The sequence below is a fragment of the Zootoca vivipara genome, chromosome 14, assembly GCF_963506605.1.
Source record: "Zootoca vivipara chromosome 14, rZooViv1.1, whole genome shotgun sequence".
Classification (NCBI taxonomy): domain Eukaryota; kingdom Metazoa; phylum Chordata; class Lepidosauria; order Squamata; family Lacertidae; genus Zootoca; species Zootoca vivipara.
This window is the reverse complement of record NC_083289.1, coordinates 45915526-45936349: the sequence shown is the minus strand read 5'-3', so window position 1 is coordinate 45936349 and position 20824 is coordinate 45915526. Positions and strand designations below refer to the sequence as shown.

General features: G+C 46.4%; 1 protein-coding gene across 3 annotated transcripts in view; it reads left to right on the top strand.

Moving 5' to 3' along the window:
* CLEC16A (C-type lectin domain containing 16A) overlaps positions 1-18094 on the top strand; it is a 100752-nt gene extending 82658 nt beyond the window's left edge. The window contains exons 23-24 of one of the 3 annotated variants that reach the window (XR_009558548.1): positions 7418-7544; positions 15391-15526. Coding sequence is in view for 2 of the 3 variants with exons in the window: in XM_035132315.2 (XP_034988206.1) it covers positions 7422-7544; positions 15391-15716 (449 nt within the window). In the remaining variant the exon portion in view is untranslated. Of the gene's footprint in view, positions 1-7417; positions 7545-15390 lie in introns of all 3 variants that reach the window. The other 2 variants (XM_035132315.2, XM_035132319.2) reach the window with 2 other exon arrangements.
* Positions 18095-20824: the final 2730 nt, after the last annotated feature.

Below are 20824 nucleotides of genomic sequence, written 5' to 3'. Positions count from 1 at the left end.
TATCTCCTGTTCGTTAAACTTGTTTTGGAAAGGGCACCCGGGTGGGGGGGGGGAGTCCATACAAAACTGGGGGAGAAATTATACGAGATTTTGTTTTCCCCGGTTGTGGCTTCAGTCCTGCAAGTCAGGCAGGTGGGGGTGAGCTGGCAGACCATTCTGCACCACTCTCTTGGTTCAAATTGTATGAGACAACAATATTGCTTGCGGCAGGATCCTGCGTTAAAACGCTTTGTGCTAATGCTTTACTTCTTTGCCTGCTGGAGCTCAGACCATTCCAGAATCCACACTCCCCTGACTGAAAATCCTATTCCTACGATCCCAGATAACTTAAGATCTGGCACGGCTGCTCAGCAGTAAGACAAAGGTGCTCTGCACATGCTTAAAGGCACTGTGTGTTATTTCACACATTCCTCGACACTGAGAACAAGTTGGACTCCTGGTTGCAATAATCCTGCTTGCAAGTCCTGCTGCAATAATAAAGCCGGGGGGGGGGGTCAAATTGATCCTTCTGTCCTTTGGCACTTGTGTTTATTTCCTGGTTCTATTTCCATTGAAGTGATCTGACTGCTTAATCTAACTGTTTGTGCATGGGGGTGGAAACTAAATTTCAAGGTCATCTTTTAAGGAATGGTCATGGTGCCAAACAAGATGCCCACCCTAGATATAGTTCAGGGGTGGAGAACCTACAACCCTCCAAATGATGTTGAACTGCAGCTCCCATAATCCCTGATTATGTTGGCTGGGGCTAATGAGTCCAAAAATACCTTGTGGTGGGGGCACAGGTTCCCCATCCTTGCTTTTTAAGGAATTGAGTGTTGTTGGCTACCAAGGACAACTGCAAAATATTTAAACAATTTTTTTTAAAAAAATCCTTCCAGTAGCACCTTAGAGACCAACTAAGTTTGTCATACCGGTAGGTATGAGCTTTCGTGTGCATGCACACTTCTTCAGATACCAAATATTGCTTCATTCACTTCTTCAGATACCAAATATTGCTTCATTCACTTCTTCAGATACCAAATATTGCTTCATTCCTCATATATGGTAACCTTTCCATTTTGTGTGTGTAGTTTTAACAGCCTGATCTTAGATGCAAGTCCTGCTGTAGAAATTTTGAATTGTTCTATCCTCCTTTTTCCTTCTCTTCCCCTCCCATGAGTAACTTCTTTTGCAGGGATACTTGCATAAAACCTCCACACGCAGCTCGCCCGTGCCATAGTGAGCACACCTGTATTTCATGCCTATCATAAACTCTGGAAAAGTACCGACTTGTCAAAAGCAAATGCTGGCCTGCCTTCATACAAATGCATTTGCTGACAGGCTATTGATCTTCTGTTGAGATTTCCAAGGAAGAAGAACGAAGTGATTCTGTGTTTTTTTTCCCTGCCCTAGGTACTTTCACCTTTGTGCAGAAGTTCCTCCTCCCACCCTAGCTTTATTCTCCCCACACACACTAGATAGACGGCACTGATTTGGACTGCCAGTGGGGTGTTTGCTCCACCACATGTTTCGCCTAGCTGTGTGGGTCTTAATTCAATTAAAGCCCCCAGATGGGCAAAAAAAGGAGTGGAGTCAGCTGTTGCTTGTTGTTAAAATCTATTTCCAGCAATTACTGGCAGCTCTGTGTGACATTAGCAGTCTTTAAACACACGGCTAACAGTTTAAATTCTAAAAAGCGGAGTACGTATAGTACCATTGGGAAATGAAAGCTCTGCCTTCAGAGGGATTGATTTATTAAAGAACTTGGATGCCTTGGAAAACCACAAACTTGGCGATGAGGAGTTAACTTTCCAAGCTGCGCCATTGCCGTGATGGATATGAGATGCTCAGACAATCGACCGGTTTCTTCTTCTTCTTGGTTCCAGGTCACAAATACTAATCTGCAGTGTCTGTCTAGTGTCCCTCTGCCCCTTGGCTGCATCGTGGCAACTTTCATCCCGACTATATTTTATTTCATTTTATTGTGTTGGGTTTTTTAAATTCTGTTATCTGTTCCACTGAGAAGCAAGGGCCTTACTTGTAGAGGCTGGCCACACCTCCACAGTTTCACTTAAAAATGTGAAATTTGGTTCTGCTCTAATCACCTGGAACCTAAACTAATGCTGGAGGCAGCAATGCACCCTTGAATATTACAAAACCTGGTTGAAAGCAATATTGGAGAGGGGGAATAAAACCCATGGAGCTGAGAAGCACGGTTTGTGCTATGAAATTGAGGCTGTTACAGTTCTACTTTATCAATGCTTTGATTTATTTTAGGAACAAAGGTTTTTCTACTCCAGAAGTAAATGTTTCTTATTTATTTCTTTATACAAATATTTATCTACTGCTATTCATAACAATTGAAACTTTTAAATATCACATGAAACAATATGATAGAGAACATTTTAAAGTTACAGTCAGAAATCAGCTAACCATTGTGGAAAGGTGCATTCTTCATTGGCTGCATAATAAGCCTGTAAGGTTTTCAGCAGGTGTTTAAAAGCTGAAACAGAAGGCACACTAAGGACTCCCATTTCTTCTTGTCATTAAATGAGCCTTGCCAACTCTGGAAGCAACCAGTGATGTTAGCTAACTTTAGAAGCTTTTGTCTTGGGAAGTGAGGAAAGTCCCTTCTTAGTACAAGGGTGCCAGCTGCAAACCTAAACAGGTGTGTGTGTGTTTTTACGAGCACTTTCATTCAGATCAAAGCACGTTCCCCAAACTACTTTTGCCATCAACGCAATTCATAATCTGGGAGCCGCTGTGCAGTCCCTTGGCCTCCGATATCCGAACGAGGTTGCTAAATTAGTGAAATGACTTTGTCTGTGGGTTAAGCAATCCTTCCTCCTCCTTGTCCGCAGCACTGTCATTGACTGTGCCTCATGCAAAAGGCACAGATGAGATAAAGCTTTCGCATTACTTCTGACGGCAGCCGGGAGCTTGCCCAACTCATTAAATAAGCAGCCTGCAGTAATTCTGACGGGTTCTTACGTCATCCCAAAGCTTACTAAGAGCTCTTCTACACTAAATGTGACCCCTCACCTTTCCACCTTTCACCAGAAGCATTGTCCTCCAGAACCCTCCCAGCTCATCCTGCGCAATAGACGCCAAAGAACTGTTGCTAAAATGTTCGAATTAGTTGCATTCTTTGTTTCATCAGTACAGCAATATCTTCCTGCCTTCCTTTAACCTTTTGGGGTAACGTGCTACAAGTGTTATCCATAGCTTGCATCCATGACTCAGATAAGGAGCTCAGGAAAGGGCCAGGGCACTGTTTTTCCTTCTTCTTTTAGGGAGAAAAGTTGGTGTTTTAGGAATTTCACAATGTTGGCATTCCACCACCCCCCCACACCCTTTAAAATGCATGTGGTTATGAAGAACTTCTAAGCTTCTTGCCTGTTTAAAAGGGACAGCACAGAGGAAGGCTGAGAGGGTTATACAATGTCACGTTTGGGATGTTGTCTGAAACTTCGCCTTTCTGCCCTTGTCTGGATTGCCCAGGGCAGGCAGGTCATCTGTCTTGCTTCTGAGCCCCCCAGCTTCTGAACAATGGAGTCCCTAGGGTAGTGTTTCTCAAACTCCCACCCCCGCCTGAGACACACTTTCAGAATAAAAACTTGCTTGCACCAGACTGAATTTTTTATTTACAGTGGTACCTCGACTTACGAACGACTCGACAACCGAATTTTCCGACTTAACGAACAGGGCAAATGGCTGCACGCTTACGGATTTCTCGACATCCGAAGAGAAACTGCGCCGATTTTAGCTAGGGCTTTTTCGACTTACAAATTTTTTAGATGGGATTGCTTCGACTTACAAATTTTTCCATTTCCAATGCATTCCTATGGGAAATCGCGTTTCCAGTGGCGCTTTTCAACTTACGAATTTTTCGACCTACGAAGGTGCCTCTGGAACAGATTAAATTCGGTTGTCGAGGCACCACTGTATAAGGAATACATCAGAAAACGAAAAGAAACAACTCCCAGCAGTGCTTGATTGATTAACATAGAACACAACTACTTTATAGTATAATCATGGGACACCCAGAAAGTATAAAACAATGCAGCTACAGAAGAACATGGATCATTCCCAAAATATAATTATAAATGGGCCTCTTACATATGTACCTAAAGTATGCATACAAACTCAATGAGATGTATGAGTTTGCTTTTGCTGGGTAATCTCGTTTATATATTAGGTCTAATTTGAGACAAACAAGCTCTCATCTCCTCATCAACACAAAGAAGCCTTTCTCTTCTCTGGCCTTCCATATTGAAAAACCCTGTTCACAACAATATGCCTTGGAGAACTGTAGGAAGAATAGCCAGCACCCTTGAAGAGAGGCGTGAATATACTGTTTCTGGTTGTATATCCAAATTATTTGGATACCATACCATACTGCACTGAAATGTTTAAATGTTTCTTTGATCGCCCTTGAATCTCTTTGAGAACCACTGCCCAGGGGCACATGAGATGAGAATTCTGGACTGAAAAGGCACAGAGGGAGAGGATCATATTAGAGCTCTGCTGAAAATTTCTCAGCCATGAGAAAAGAAATTGCATTTCAAAACATATCAAAGGGAAGATCAAGAAATGGGTGAAATTCTGAAGGGTGTGTGTGTGTGTGTGCCTGGTTTATATCAAGCTCGCCTGCCGTTTGGGGTGGCTGAAGGGTGCTGGAAGAGTGCCTTTTCTCTCCTCCATCTCACTGAGTGGTCTGTGCTCCTGGGGAATATTGCCAGGAGGAAACTCCTTCCACAATAGCTTTTTCAGGCAGCCCGGGGAGGTGGCAGAGTGTTAGAAAAATGTTTCCCAGGAAGGGGAAAAAAGGAACACGCCACCCTCTGCCACTTTGCTGCAACATAGTAAGCTCAAATCCCAGCACCCACCGAAATTCTGAAGTGTCCTGAGAATGAAGGCTTAAAAAAAGAGATTATCTAGGCTTTTGGGCTGTTATTAATTTATTAGTTGGTTTTTTTAATCAACAATTTACCACATGGTCCCAGGGTGGGTTTTATAAAGTTTGTATACTGCTGGTTTTAACTGCTCTCCGCAATATGCATAGTGTTGTTTTAATGTAATATTATTGTGAGCTGACTTAGGCTGCCTTTGCAGGTAATAAATTTGGGGGGAATGATAATTTTAAACAATTGTATCTACTTAGATCCCCCCCACGTCATTTCTGGTTAAGGCAAACCATCATCTTGGTCATTATTACCTATTATTAATATTGTTGTGATTTCATTTCTTTTTCTAGTCCACCCCAGGATAGCTAACAATAAAATGCAACGTTAAAACCACAGTGTGGATAGATGACCCTCGGATAGATGACAGTTCCTTGAATCTGTTATATAGTAAGATATGCAATTCAGCAGTAGACTGCCTTGTAGCCCACTGGTAGAGCACCCCCCTTTTATGCCAGAGGTCTCAGGTTCCACCCGTGGCATCTCCAGGCAGCACTAGGAAAAAGCCCAGTCTGAAACCCTGGAGGGTTGCTGCCAGTCAGTGTAGACAGTACTGAGCTAGATGGACCAATGGGTCTGACTTCGTTATAAAGCAATGTTCTATGTTTTTGATATGCTGCAAAAGCTGGGGAAAGTATTAAGCTGGCCCCTGAATGAGAATAATGTGCCGGGCAATCTGATCACAACAACGAGGGAGTTCCCTAGCCAGGGTGCCGCCACAAAGAAGGCCCTGCTTCAACCACTCCCCTACCCACGTCCCATTCACCAAGGGTACCACAAACAAGGGCCTCGCTGGCAGAACTCACAGCCCAGGCATGCTGTGAGAGAGGCAGTCATTCAGCAACTTTGATCCTTTGGGCCACTCAAGGCTTTGCATGCTACTGCCAGCGCCTTGAATAGGACCCAGTCACTGCATCCAGGATTGCTGTAATGTGATCCCATCATCTTACTTCCCCTAAACCACAAACAGGCAGCAGTGCCTTGCACCGGCTGCAGTTTCCAGACTGCCTTCAAGGGAAGCCCTCTGTTCATTGCAGTAGTCAAGCCGGGGGGGGGGGGGCTTACCAGAACACAGACAACTGTAGGTGGGTCATCCCCATCCAAGAAAGTAAAGTATAGTCAGTGGCTATCAGAATGTGCTCGGATCCTTGTTGCGAGTTTCACATAGGCATCACTGAGAGCAGGATTAGATGAGCCATTGACCTGATCCAGACGAGCTCCTCTTAACGTTCTTATGACGACTGTCACCACTATTGGCACGTTTATCCCTGCATACGTAATACGCTACTGAGTCTCCCAAGTGCTAAGCTGGGACCCAGGCAGACACTTTAGGCGTGTGGGGCTGCCATATTGCAGTCTGCCATTGCCAGTCTCCCTCAGCTTCCAGCAGAGTTTCTAGTGTGGTTGGGAAAGGCTGCTGCTGCTGCTGCTACTACTACTACTGCTTGGGACACACAAATTTGACTCCTCCCCCATGTCCTGTGTTGTGCTTCGAGTCTGAGCTCCAACCCTCTGTAGGAAACTCGTTCCGTCCACACAACCCTGGTTCTTCCATCATAGCCGAATCCCACACATGACGATGTTTGTTGCGCCTGTTGTTCTGTCTTGTTCTTCCACCGAAACGATGTTTATCCAGAAATCTTCTATGTTTGCAAAATTCCGCCGTGTTCTGTCTTGTCTTCCCTCCCTGTTCTTTTTTTTCCTTTTTATTGCTTCCCATTGGATCTTCTTTTTTCTTTTCTTTTTAAAGAAAAAAAATGTGCTGCACTTAGCTTTGACTGTAATCCAAGTGCTGTATTTTACAGGCTTCCTTTCTCGAAAGGGTAGATTTATCTGACATCCTAATTTATCGCTCGCTCTGGGGGAGACGGAGCATCCTCCGGCAATTTATTACCATTAAGTGGGACGGAATATTGCTAACCCACGAGAAATCTGTAAAAAATTGCTCTTGCCTCTTTTTTAAGTGGGTCGTCAAGGTTCTCCCCCCCCCAATTGTTTTGAACCCAAAAGCGTCATCCTTGCACATTTCCTGTGTCCTTTTCTGGCGCCTAGCTGCTGTCATCGCCTGGCAATCCTAAGTCGAGCCAACCTGAACATGTGGTATTCTTGAGGACGGTTTGTGTACTCGGTAACAGGCAAACCTCTTCTTTGCCTCTCGAGGCTTCTGAAGAGAGCAAGACAGCAGGATGCCAGCTGTTTGTGAGCATGTTTGTGGTGTTGGTGATGGTCGTTTTGATGTTTACTCTTAACACAGCCTCCCTGCAACCCCCTGGGGCACCTCCTGATCTTTTTGGATCGCAAATCCCGGCCGGCAGGCCTTGTGGCCCGAAACCTCTGGAGGGCACCGGGTTGGGGAAGGCTGCCATAACATGTCTTCTTCCTTCCTGTCTCTGTGATTCCCCACCCCTAGCCCTCTCCCCCACCCACCCAATTGTTAATGGCTTCATGTGATCTATTGCTGTGTTTTCCTCTAGTTAGGCCTGGCAGGAAAGGACGGCGGCGGGTCTTCAGTCTCTCGGAGGCTGACAATCACGGTGGACACTGGGTTTAGGCCTTCCGGCAGCAGCTGCAGCAGCATCAATCCTTGCAAAATCCCTCCAGGCAGGTTTCTCCTTGGATGTGTGTGTGTGGTGTATGGCTCCCTCCCCTTCTCCCTCCCCTTGTGCTCCTCAAAAAAAGAGATTACGGGGCCAAGTGAGTGTTGCTGCGATCCCCTTCCACGCATGCAGAAACAGCCAGCTGCTGTTCTCAGTGCATTCTCTCACATCCAGGGGTGTGTAGAGGCCTTTTCTACCCTTCCAGGAGAATTCCCCTGCAAGGGAGCACCTTCCTTGGCTCTTCAGCCTGGCTTCACCCCACAGCCACCCCCTTGCTTCCTTCCTTGAAACAAAGAGCAGCTCCTTCCACTGGGTTGTGGGAAGATACCCTGGGCCTCCAACAAGGTTCAAGATGCAGGACTCTTGTGTCTTTTGGCTCTTGGGTAGCGTAAGGGTCTTACCTGGCACCTGAGCAGTCGGTGGCTTAGCGTTCGGCAACTGGGAACTCACCTGTCAGCAGGTGATCAAGGGATGCAGGTGGGAGTATTTCTGCACACACACACACCCGCCATAGCTTCAAGCATCGGTTCAGATAGGCGAGAATGAACCCCAGTTCTAAAAACCTTTTAGCAGGAATTGGTTCAGGCAGTCTGTGTTCACAGCATGACCGATTTGGCGTTCTGTGTTTCCTTTCAGTTTTTTTTAAACGTGTAAAGTCTGTGTTGCCGCTTTCTCTGTGTGTTGGACGCTTTTTTTGGCTCCCTTTCTTACAGTATTGTTTGCCACCCGTCTTTTATTTGCAGCCATTGTCCTTCGAGGCCATGATCAGTTTGCTTCCCCTCTGTATATTTTCAGATCTGCCTTTTCCTTTCAAAGTGGGGGAGCCTCCTTAGGTTCTCATGAGAATTTGAGGCAGACACCCCTCCCATTTCCCCAGATCATTTAATGCCTAACTCAGGGCATGGAGAAACCATGGCCCTCCCGATGTTGCTGGACTACAACTCCCATCACCCCTGACCATTGGCCACATTGACTGGAACTGAGTCCAGCAACATCTGAAGGGCTACAGCTTTCCTATCCCTCTCCATACGGTAATTTGTCTAGTGCAGGCATCCCCAAACTTCGGCCCTCCAGATGTTTTGGACTACAATCCCCATCATGCCAGACCACTGGTCCTGTTAGCTAGGGATCATGGGAGTTGTAGGCCAAAACATCTGGAGGGCCGCAGTTTGGGGATGCCTGGTCTAGTGCATCTTGCCATTCAGGTGCTGTTTGGTCCAAGTACTGGTGGCAGTGGCAGGAGCTTCATTTATTCACTTTTCAGGGGCATTTCTCTTTACACCAAAGTCAAAGCAAGTAAGGACAAGCATTTCAGGACAGAAAAGGCACATAGGAAGCCTCCTTCCGCGTGCATTTTTGACGTGTGAAGACTGACAGTGAGCCATATGCATCTTGCAAACCTCCCATTAGGCCCCCTGCAGACCTTGCATGGCCGTGAAAAGCGAGGTGTCCCTTGGATTCTGTCACCCACCACCACCAGTCCCACTTCGCAAACAGAGCTCGTCCAATTCTATCCCATTATTCTAGCGAAGGAGAGGGCTGGTGTGACTATATAGCCTGCTGCATCGAGGAATGACAGCCAAAGATTCCCCGGCCTGCATCTTCGGCTCTCTTTGAATTGCGGAGGGCGAATTTTACTTTACAGGGAAAGCTTCAGTCGATAGCATTGATCAGTCAATTAATCCTCATAGCCCAACTGAGAAGTGCTATAGAGATTGTGCTCATTAATTACTCAATGTCTCTCGGCTTGCCGGCATATCGGACAGCAGAGACTAGCATGGTCCCAGCGGGTACAAATTCCAGTAGTGCAAAAGAAAGAAAGCTGTCAAAGCTGTCTCAGCAGCAACCCATCTTCTCCAGCCCCCCCCCCCCCCAACAACATGGTGCCCTCCAGTTTTTATTGGATCACTCCCCACATCATACCTGACCATTGGCCATTCTGTAGCTAATGGGAATTGTCATCCCAACAAAACCTGGGTGGCACCAGTTTTGGGAAGGCTGATCCACACCCAACACTGAACTGTGCAGGGTGATTTTTAAGAGACTGTTGGCTGAGGGGCACGTTCTTACACAAGCCTAGAAAATGCTTCTCACCATACACATTCTGTGATGTCCTTGCCCATCCTAAGGCCCACAGTGCAGCTTGGGAAGAAGAGTGCCCAGGATCTCTTCATTGTTACATTTCTGCCCCACATTTACTCCAAGGAGCTCAAGGTGGCACACACTCGTCTCCCCATTTTATCCCCACAACAATGATTTAAAGGCTGTGAGACTGTGGCTGGCCCGAGGTCAGCCAGTGAGCTTCTTTTTTTTTTTAATAAACTTTATTGAGATTAAAATACGTACACAAGCACACAAAAAAATACAAAGAAAACAGACATAAAAAACAAAGAAAAGAAAAAAAGGAAAAACAAATAAATACATAGATATATAAATACAAAGAAAAACTAACGATATCCAGTTAAAATTATCAATAGCCATAACAAATAATAATAATCAATCACAATTCAAATAATAAGTAAAACTAAATCATAACCTAACAAAAATCATAACATAACGTAAAGCATAACATAAAAATTCATATCAAAACTTAAATCAAAAATGAAAGCAAAATCTGTATTCTGATGTGTAAATTTAAATGTAGATTAACCCAAATATTAATACCTGTATCTTCTTGTAATACTTATGTTCCATAAATTCATATGTGCACAAGATATTCATACATAATCACCCTTCACCTGCTAACCGACTTCCGCTTGTCCTTTTCCCGGGTTAATAGCTTTATGTCTTTTTGCATTGAAAATAAAGGAAAATAAAGGAAGCCAGTGAGCTTCATGGCTGAGTGGGGATTTGAACCCTGGTCTCCCGGGTCCTAGTCTGACTTTCTAACCCCTATGCTACAGATGGACTTGCTTGTACAGTCTGGACAGTCCAGGCTTGAAGGAAACAGCTAATAATAATATACCCCACCCATCTGACTAGGTTGCCCCAACCACTCTGGGCAGCTTCCAACAAATAAAAAAGACAGTAAGACATTAAAAACTTCCCTATACAGCACTGCCTTCAGGTGTCTTCTAAAGGTTGTATAGTTACAGTGGTACCTCGATTTTCGAACATAATCTGTTCCAGAAGACCGTTTGACTTCCAAAACGTTCAGAAAACAAGGTGCAAAGGGCCGTCTGCAATTTCAGTGGAGAAAATTGGGGGGGGGGGTACTCAGCGGAAGCCATTCGACTTCTGAGGTGCGTTTGAAAACAGAAGCAATTATTTCCGGGTTTTCGGCATTCGAAAACTGAAATGTTCGGCTTCCGAGATGTTCAAAAACCATTTAATTTAATTCATTCCGGGGGTCTGTTCTTACCCCGAAACATTCGTATCCAGAGGCGCCTGTTCTGCACATGCGCGCACTGTGGTAGCCCGCTTCTGCGCATGCGCGAGCGGTGGTAGGGTAGCCCGCTTCTGCGCAGGCGGCAGAAACCTTTCCGTTACTTCCGGGTTTGCCACGTGCGTAGCCCGAAGCATTCGTATCCAGAGGTGTTCGTAAGTAGAGGTACCACTGTACTCATTTCCTTGACATATGACAGGAGGGCGTTCCACAGGGTGGTTACTGCTACCAAGAAGTCCCTCTGCCTGGTTCCTATAGCTTCACATATTGCAGTGAGGGAACTGCCAGAAGGCCCTCGGAGCTAGACTTGTGCAGCCAGGAAGAGACTGGCCATACCCTGGTCTCCTAATTAATATCTTTCCACTTCCAGAAACAGGGCCTGGACTGACAATTCGCGTGGGCTCAGTTTCACAACACGTAATTCTAATTCCCATTCTTCCTAGTGTTTCCCCCCCATGGGCTTTAGAAGCCACAGAAGCTGCCTTATTCCCAGGTCAAGCCATTTAATGGTCCACCAACCAGCAGTGGCTCTCAAGAGGTTCTTCTAGTGCTGAGGATTGAACCCGAGACATTCTGCGTGCGAGACGTTGTACCACTGGGCCGCAGCCCTTCTCCGTTCATTGTTATTTCCTTCTCCCACTCCACCTACCAAGAGAATTGAACTGGCTCCACTGGGCCAGACCATTCTCCCATCTAGATCTACTCCAGCTGGCTCTCCTGGGCAGAGAGAGGCCTTTCCAGGGATGGAACCTGCTGTCATTGTTATTTTAAACATTAAAAAAAATGTTCTGTCACAACCTCCCCATTACTGAAAACTGGCTGCAGTTTTACTCCCTCCCAGCTGACTACCTTCATATGTTTGCATTAGCCAAGCTCCCTTGTTTCTGTGTGTACATAACTCCTCCCTCCTGTTCTTGTGGAAACCCCCACCACCACCTCCAACAGACTGTACAGAATCCCAAGCCAGAGAGGAGACATCCAGGGGACTTGCGATCCGCAATCTTCTGTTGCCTCCTTCCCTCTGAGCCTCTGCCATCAGGCGTCCCCACCACTTTGCCAGCACAGACTGAATTGGTCTGTGTTGTATTTGCATTTTCGAATTTTCGAAGGAAATGCTGGTGTTGCTGTTGTTGGTTTCTCCCCCTCGCCGACTCTTGAGTTGAAGCAACTCTGCTTTTTTCTCCTCTCCCTTCTTTTTTGGCACACGCCCTGCACCTTTAAGCAGCAAAAAAAAAAAAAAGACCCTCTTAGAGGGGTGACCCCCCCCCCCCCGCTGCATATCTACTCTCCAAAAATGTGGGAAGGATTGGGGAGGGAGAGAAAGAGCAATGGGTGTCACCATTTCCTCTGCAGCTTTTGGTCTCTTTTCCCCCCTTTTCTTACAGAGCCGTGGTTTGGGGCTGCCAAGCAAAGCAAAGATTAAGTTATATTTCCCGGACATTAAAAATATGCATTGGCTTGAAGTCCTCATCTGCGAAAATAAGCATAACCAACCCTTTACCCATGAAAGGAACTGCTGTCTGTCATTTCTCGTCCACCCAGCCCTCTCATTTTCCCCACTGCACTCAAGTTTAATTCTCAGCTTCCCTCTTCCCCTTTCTTCCACTGCTGGTTTTGGCTTTGTAGTGTTGTTGTTTTTTGAAGTTATGCAGCACCCCTGCCTGTCTGTAGGATTTCTGTTAATTCTGCACAAGCAAGAGTCCCGTTTGAGAATGCAAAATCCATTGTGCCCACCACTCACTGCATTGCTTCGAGGGTCGTTCTGCAGATACCTTGTGCTGAAAGGGAGACATTGGAGTCGGTTTGCATTCGGCCAACTTGCCCAGTCCGGCCTTCTGAAATGATATGCAAACCGAGGCGCTGCCAACCGTTTGAAATTTGCACTTCTCTGAATTTTGCAATGCGGTTCTCCTCCAGCCATCTAATGCCTTCAAGAATGCATATGCTGGGGAGAGATGCCCATTAAATTGCACACGATAGTGAAAACAGCATACAAAATGCATTATGTCAGGGGGGCACGCTTGGTAGAAATGAGTGTATGCGGCAGACTTGCACACCGAAATGTGTGTATTAGGAGGAAATCGCACTAAAAATGCTGGAGAATGTCCGTGAGGAATTTTTTTTTTATTGCAAACTGAGAGTCGATAAGCTTTTAGAATAAGAAAGTGAATGATGCTGTCAGAACAGCAGGGTAAAAATATTTTTGTGGGGAGTGATAAGAGAGTGCTTTCTGAGGTCAGTGGGGTCCCCAGCTCTTTTAGAGGGCAGCAGTGTAGCATGATGCACTTAGAGGAGGTTATGTCTCCATCTGAACCAAAACGCCTGGAGCAGTTGTCTCTTGGGTGTCACAAAAGCTGGGGATATTCTGCAGCAGTTGCACAAAGAGAAACATTCAGGGAAACACAGCTACTGAAATTGCCTTGCTTGGTGCAGCTATTTCCCTCTATAGTCAAAGCTCACCTGTCCAGGGCTTCTTTCACCCAGTTTCTTTCTTTATTCTGGACAAAGCCATCCATGCCTCGGTTGCTGCTCTTGTTTCCCTGAAATCTGTCTCTTTCTGCCCGAGGGTCCTTGTGCCCAGAAGTGCCTGGAATTGGGGGCTACGTCTGTCACTGGACGCCCACAGGGGGTCTGATCCTTCAGGGATTGCTCCCTGAACAGTATCTTCAGCACCAATCAACGAAAGAGGGCTGAAAGCGAGATTTTGCAGGGACAATCAGTAAATCTTCACATCCCGTCACTGTTTCATTTTCTTCTACGCCTGCCTTACGATTTTAAACTTCTCAGAGAGGAAAGCAATGCCTGGCAGTAAGGATGATAATAACAGTATCACAGAAATAACCACAAAGCAGCAAGAGGCATTAAAATATTATGCTGCAAACAAGTCAGCAGAGGATATTAAGATCTTGCCTAAAAATGCAAAGCCTTACCACGCTGTATTCTTGGATAGGAGGACTCTCAGATGAGAGAGCTCTACTTCCTCTTTGGCAATCACTCGTAGCCGAGTAAGATTGTTTTCCATTGAGAAAGGTTTGGCTAGTTAACAGTGTTTCTCAAGCTTAGGTCCCCAGTTATTGTTGGACTACAACCCCCATCATCCCTAGCTAGCAGGACCAGTAGTCAGGAATGATGGGGTTTGTAGTCCAACAACAGCCGGGGACCTAAGTTTGAGAAACACTGGAAGACCCCATGGGTCAGCCTTCCCCCAGCCTTGGCACCCTGCAGATGTTTTGTGCTACTACTCCCAGCAGCCTGTTGTAGCGTGAACCATCTGGAGAGCGCCAGGTTGAGGAAGTGTGCTGTAGGTGGACCCGGTGCCTCCCCTAGATGTGATCCTTTCCTGATCTCAGCAAACAAAAAGAGAGAACAGTTGCAAATCAGAGGAAGATTCCTCTTCGTTGCCGGAGGGGCAAGGTCAAATTTTCATAGTCTTTTTTTTCCATTTAAATTTTTTTAAAAACCCTTTGAGAGTGGGATAGGTTTTTAGAAGAAGGGATTAAATAACGCTGTCAAAACAGCAGGGTAAGAAGAATTTCGTAGGAAGAGATAAGAGAGGGAATGAGGGAAGCCCGAGAAAGGCAAGGCAAGCAGAGTTTGCAAGTAAACACTGGAAATAAGCACTGAGTTGGCAAAATTAAAACCACAAATGTTGAGTTTTTGGTATTTGCATGAAGGTTCTGCAGAACTAACCCTTCTTCCATGCTGTTTTGTTGTTCTTGTTGTTTTAAGCTACAGCAGGGCCTGGTTCTTGCCACGGGTGCAACGTAGTCAAGTAGCACTTTCCACAGGTTCACTAGGACTAGATCTGCACCCAAAGGTCCGGGTCAGTGTAAGGCGGCTGTCTGTGTTGCTAGGGAGGCGTGGGGAACCTTGTGCGACCTTTGGCCCTCCAGATCTCACTGGACTACAAGTCCCATCAGCCCCAGCAAGTGCATCCAAAGATCAGGGATGATGAGAGTTGCAGTTCAGCAGCATCTGGGATGCCAAAGCTCCCCCTGCACCTAAACTAGCTCATCATTGAACCCACAGGTGACCTGACACCAGACTGTGTCTGGACTGAGATTTGAGCCCAAGCCTCCTTTTTGCCACCCTGTGAAATGTTGTTCATTTGCACAATATTATACTTTTACTGCCGCTATGCTCCACTTTTTTTCTCCAAGGAACTCAAGATGGTGCACACGGTTTCTCCCTGTCCCCATTTAATCCCCACAACAATCCTGTGAGGTAGGCTAGGCTGAGAGGCAGAGACTGGCTTAACGTCACCCAGTGAGCTTCATGGCCGAGTGGGGATTCGAACCCTGGCCTCCCAGGTCCTAGTTCAGCTCCCTTTGCCGCATTGATTTCCATCTGAAGAGGCAGCCCTTTTCAGTTAATGATAACGCTTGTTACACCCAGGCATAATATCCTTCTCTCTCTCTCTCTCTCTCTCTCTCTCTCTCTCTCTCTCTCTCCTTCACCTGAACAGATGACCCAGCAGCCACCGAGCAGCCTCAGGCATCCTCCTCCGGCCACTCGCCGGCAGCGGACGACCCTTCTGCACACAACTCAAAGCCTGGCAAGAACCTGACGAGGAGCACAGAAGCGGAAACGGCCAATTTATCTCCCAGCCTCATTCCTGCCCCGCAGCCCACCATCTCCCTCATCTCAAATGACAGCACGGACAGCTTGAGCGTGGAGTCCCTGACGCTGGTCCCACCCGTCGACACGGACAGTATTCTTGCCGTCGGCGGCAATCAGCCCCCAGCTGCAGAACCAAGTGTTTCCACAGAGACCGATGGACAACAAACTTAGCCGTGCGTCAAACCGTGGCTCAGAGCGTCGGGGACGCAAGCAAGCAAGCACTCTCCTTGTTCCCGCGAGCAGTTGAGCCAGCAGAGGTTTCCCTGGCTGCTTAGCGACGTCCCTCAACCCTTGACCATCTGCGTCTCTTGATGGAAATTCAGCGTGCGGCGTGGGCTTTTAAAAATAAAGATGGGAGGAACCGCAAACTTCAGTGCAGGACTGGCCTTGCACGCTGGTGTTGCAGGGAGGGGGGAGGAAGGAATTTAAGGGAATTTGTGACGGACGGTATTTCGGAAGTACCTGGCTGCTGTGCTTCCTCTTTTCTGTTGCTCGTTTTTAAAGCCACTGGTCACAGTCCCACTTGCAAAAGCCATGACTGCAACCGAGCAAACTAAACTGTGTTGTGACCTGAACCAGTTTTTTGTCTGTGCGGTGCTTTTCCACTTCATTTGGAGGAAACGGCCGCAGACCAAGCGACTTTAGTAGGGGGGGGCGGTGTGTGGGTGTGTGTCCCATTTGGGCAAATCTTCCTTCTAGCCTGCTGAGTTCTAGTTTTCGTTTTGTTCGGAGGCATGAGCATTCTTCTGTTGGTAATCTCAGCCAAGCTGGCTGCTTGTATTTATAGCACTGTAAAACTTTAATATCCAACTTGTGTGTATTCTGTGTCTGAAATAATTTTAACTTGAAGTTGTACGCACATCTGTTGGCGGGGGGTGGGGTGGATTTGCAAGCAAACACGAGAAATCCGGGTCTTTGGCATAACTCTAAAGGGCTTTATTTGGAAGAACACATGGGGGAATTGCGGGCAAAGTTTTGTGTAAGAGATTTCAGAGGAATGTAAAATATTTTAGCATACTGGTGTCCTGGTTTATTTTGTGGCTTCTTTGTCGTCGTCCTTGGTGCTCTCCTGCCACGGCAGCCTTCAGAAGGAGTTTTGTTTATATCCTCATCAATCCAGTTCACATCCCACTGGCATTAGTTTCTGGGTACCACCATGCATTCTACTCAATTCTCAAGCAGGTAAAGAGGACAGGGCCTGCCCTACCATTAAACAGAGTCAGGCAGCTGCCTCGGGGGGCAGATGCTCAGGAAGAACAAGCAGCAGCCCCTCACTTGTCCCCCGAGACCTCTTAAGGTAGCCAGTTACTCCAGTGAAGGAAGTTGTTGTCACCAGGGTTGAAATAAGCTTCAAGTGCCAGTTCAGTTGGATGATGATATAGATAGAATGAGAAGGCAAGGTCTAGTCCTTTGCTAGCAAATTGTTCTATTATGTTTCACACCTGTAAGGTCCTAGCAATGTTTGGGATTCAGCAATTGAGTCCCATAAGCAGAAGCCCTGTGCAATGACTTCTGTTTACACAGCAGGGCTGCCCCCCTGTGTGCCCCCCAAAATTGGGAAGGGAGGGGGGATTGTTTTATCTGGCAAGCTGCAATGCTTGTCCTGGCAGAATGATAGACATAGTGCAATGTAGAATTCCTCCCAGCATTAAATCAGTTAAATTAACAGTCAAGAGCAGGGGTCAGCAAACGTTTTCGGTCCACTGTCCCTCAGACCTTGTGTGAGGGCCAGACTATTATGGGGGGGGGGGATGAACGAATTCCTATGCCCCACAAATAACCCAGAGATGCATTTTTAAAAAAGGACATATTCTACTCATGTAAAAACACGCTGATTCCTGGACTGTCTGCGCTGAAGGAAAGGTTTTTTCCAACTGCTGGCTCTTCAATATTTCAGTGACACAATGTTCTTGGAAAACGAGCAGGTGCAGGATCGTGTTCCATGGAGAGGGGAACACTGTGAACTGCTTTTGGAAGGGTGCCTTCCTCCCAATAACCTTCTGTCTGGGAGATAGAGAAGGCTGCATCACAGCAGCTGGAGAACCCAAGGGCTTCATTGTTCATTTTCCTGCCTCCAAGCAAAGATCCGGTAAATTCAATGAAGTCATGCTGACTTCCTTTTGTAGCATACAAGCTTATTCTCAACATATTCATGTTTTCCTCTTCTGTTTGAGACCGTTACAGCTGCTCCCAAAATTTTGCACCTAAGATTTGTGCCCCAGTCAACAAACAAACATTGGGAAAGGAGTACTACAAGGCTGTATATTGTCTCCCCTGCTTATTTAACTTATATGCAGAATTCATTATGAGAAAGGCTGGACTGGATGAATCCCAAGCCGGAATTAAGATTGCCGGAAGAAATATAAACAACCTCAGATACGCTGATGACACAACTTTGGTGGCAGAAAGTGAGGAGCAATTAAAGAACCTTTTAATGAGGGTGAAAGAGGAGAGCGCAAAATATGGTCTGAAGCTCAACATCAAAAAAACTAACATCATGGCCACTGGTCCCACCACCTCCTGGCAAATAGAAGGGGAAGAAATGGAGGCAGTGAGAGATTTTGCTTTCTTGGGTTCTATGATCACTGCAGATGGTGACAGCAGTCATGAAATTAAAAGACGCCTGCTTCTTAGGAAAAAAGCAATGACAAACCTAGACAGCATCTTAAAAAGCAGAGACATCACCTTGCCGACAAAGGTCCGTATAGTTAAAGCTATGGTTTTCCCAGTAGTGATGTATGGAAGTGAGAGCTGGACCATAAAGAAGGCTGATCGCCAAAGAATTGATGCTTTTGAATTATGGTGCTGGAGGAGGCTCTTGAGAGTCCCATAGACTGCAAGAAGATCAAACCTATCCATTCTTCAGGAAATCAGCCCTGAGTGCTCACTGGAAGGACAGATCGTGAAGCTGAGGCTCCAATACTTTGGCCACCTCATGAGAAGAGAAGACTCCCTGGAAAAGACCCTGAAAGATGGAGGCCACAAGGAGAAGGGGACGACAGAGGATGAGATGGTTGGATAGTGTTCTCGAAGCCACCAACATGAGTGACCAAACTGCGGGAGGCAGTGGAAGACAGGAGTGCCTGGCGTGCTCTGGTCCATGGGGTCACGAAGAGTCGGACACGACTAAACAACTTAACAACAACAACAACAACAACAAACATCTAACCATTTTTTTTTTGCCCTCTAGGGTTTTGCAAACGGTTGCAATGGCCTTTCACAACCAGGCATCTTCCTCCTGATTTATAATAGCTTCTGAAAATACTTTGTTAACGCTGCCAATTCCACCACGTATACTTAAAATCTGCCCCGTTCCCTTAAATCTCCACGAAGTGGCATCTAGGGTGCTCAGTGTACTTCTGATCGCAACTGGGGTATAGCGCTAGAGGTTTGGTTTATTTAAAAATGTGTTCTCCAGCAGCCGCTTTCACTCTGTGGGTACACTTGAACTGAATATGAATTCAAGAACTGTTCTTGGAAAGAGTCCAAGTGAGATCTAAAGGGGACTTATGATGCATGGCGTTCATTTAGCAAAGTTAAGTACCCAACACATCATTGACTTTAGAAGATGCCTTGCAGACCTAGACCTGGAGCTACTATCTTACATAGGGGCAGACAGAAAAGATTTTAGGGCCAAAAATAGCTACGCTGCTGTTCAAATCAATACAACCCAGCTTGTAAAGTTATGATGTGGTAATTAAGCTGTGGAATGTGATTGATTGCTCCCGGGCTCCCGAGCCAGTTGGCTCTCGAGTAAACGACCAACACTTCAAAAGTACAATAATTAGCCAGTAATTGAGTGCCTTGCCACAGATAGTAAAGTAGGTTTGATTCACAAAACCAAAGGGAAGCTGTGGAGAGTCTTGCCCTTTTCGTCTTGCTTGCAGAAATGGCGCAAAGTTGGTTCTAGTTTGAGCCTGTGTTAGGAACAGATATGAAAACTAGGAGCCAAATGGCACCTTACACCTACCGGTAGGTTATTGGCGCAGCAATGGAATGGCTAGGTGCTTTTTTTATGTAACAAGAACACAAAGCTAAAAATGAATGAACTGCAGCTAAAATGTTATGTTCATTTTTCACATGGTCTAGTCCAGGGGTCAGCAACCTTTATCAGCCGGGGGCCTTCAGACCATGTGGTGGGCCAGACTATATATTTGGGGGGGGGGGCGATGAACGAATTCCTATGCCCCACAAATAACCCAGAGATGCATTTTAAATAAAAGCACACATTCTACTCATGTAAAAAAACACCAGGCAGGCCCCACAAATAACCCAGAGATTCAGTTTAAATAAAAGCACACATTCTACTCATGTAAAAAAACACCAGGCAGGCCCCACAAATAACCCAGAGATGCATTTTAAATAAAAGGACACATTCTACTCATGTAAAAAAACACCAGGCAGGCCCCACAAATAACCCAGAGATGCATTTTAAATAAAATGACACATTCTACTTATGTAAAAACACGCTGATTCCTGGACCGTCCGTGGGCCAGATTGAAAAGGCGATTGGGACGCATCCGGCCCATGGGCCTTAGGTTGCCTACCCCTGGTCTAGTCCTTCCCCTGCCCCCCCCCGTATTCTTAAGAGGGCCTCTTCTCCAGTCTCTAGAGAGTAGCTGGAAGTGGGGAGGCAGGAAAAGGCCCTCCTTTCCTTCCACTCTGCAGTTATAATCCGAAATCTTAGGCGCAGTACTGCACCCAGAGCTCAGAAACTGCACTAAGCAAAATGCACCTAGAACAATGGGAGTTTCGAACACTGGTGTGAGCCCGGAACTTACTTAACATAAGAGCTCTAGACTAAAGCCCCGTCTAGTCCGCCATCTTGTTCATACAACGGCCAACTGGATGCCTTTGGGCACTGTCCCCACTGTCCTGGCGACTGGCATTCAAAGAGTTGGAAGAACATAGCAGTTTCTGAAGCTTCTGCATTGAGGGCTACCACATGGAAGATGGTGCAATCTAGTTTTCTCCATTTTCTTTCAGCTGCAGCATTGGTGTGTGAAATGCGGTATTAGCCACCCACCTTATGGGCAGGGTGTGTGTGGCTCCTGAGATAATGTTCTCAGAATTAAGAAACAGACTTCCTGGCTGCAAAATGCCCCAGAATCAATGCAGCCGGGTGGAAACCAAGCCTTATTCAAGATTGAGGTTGAATCCTGACAAGACAGAAGTACTGTTTGTGGGGGACAGGAGGCTGGCAGGTGTGGAGGACTCCCTGGTCCTGAATGGGGTAACTGTGCCCCTGAAGGACCAGGTGCACAGCCTGGGAGTCATTT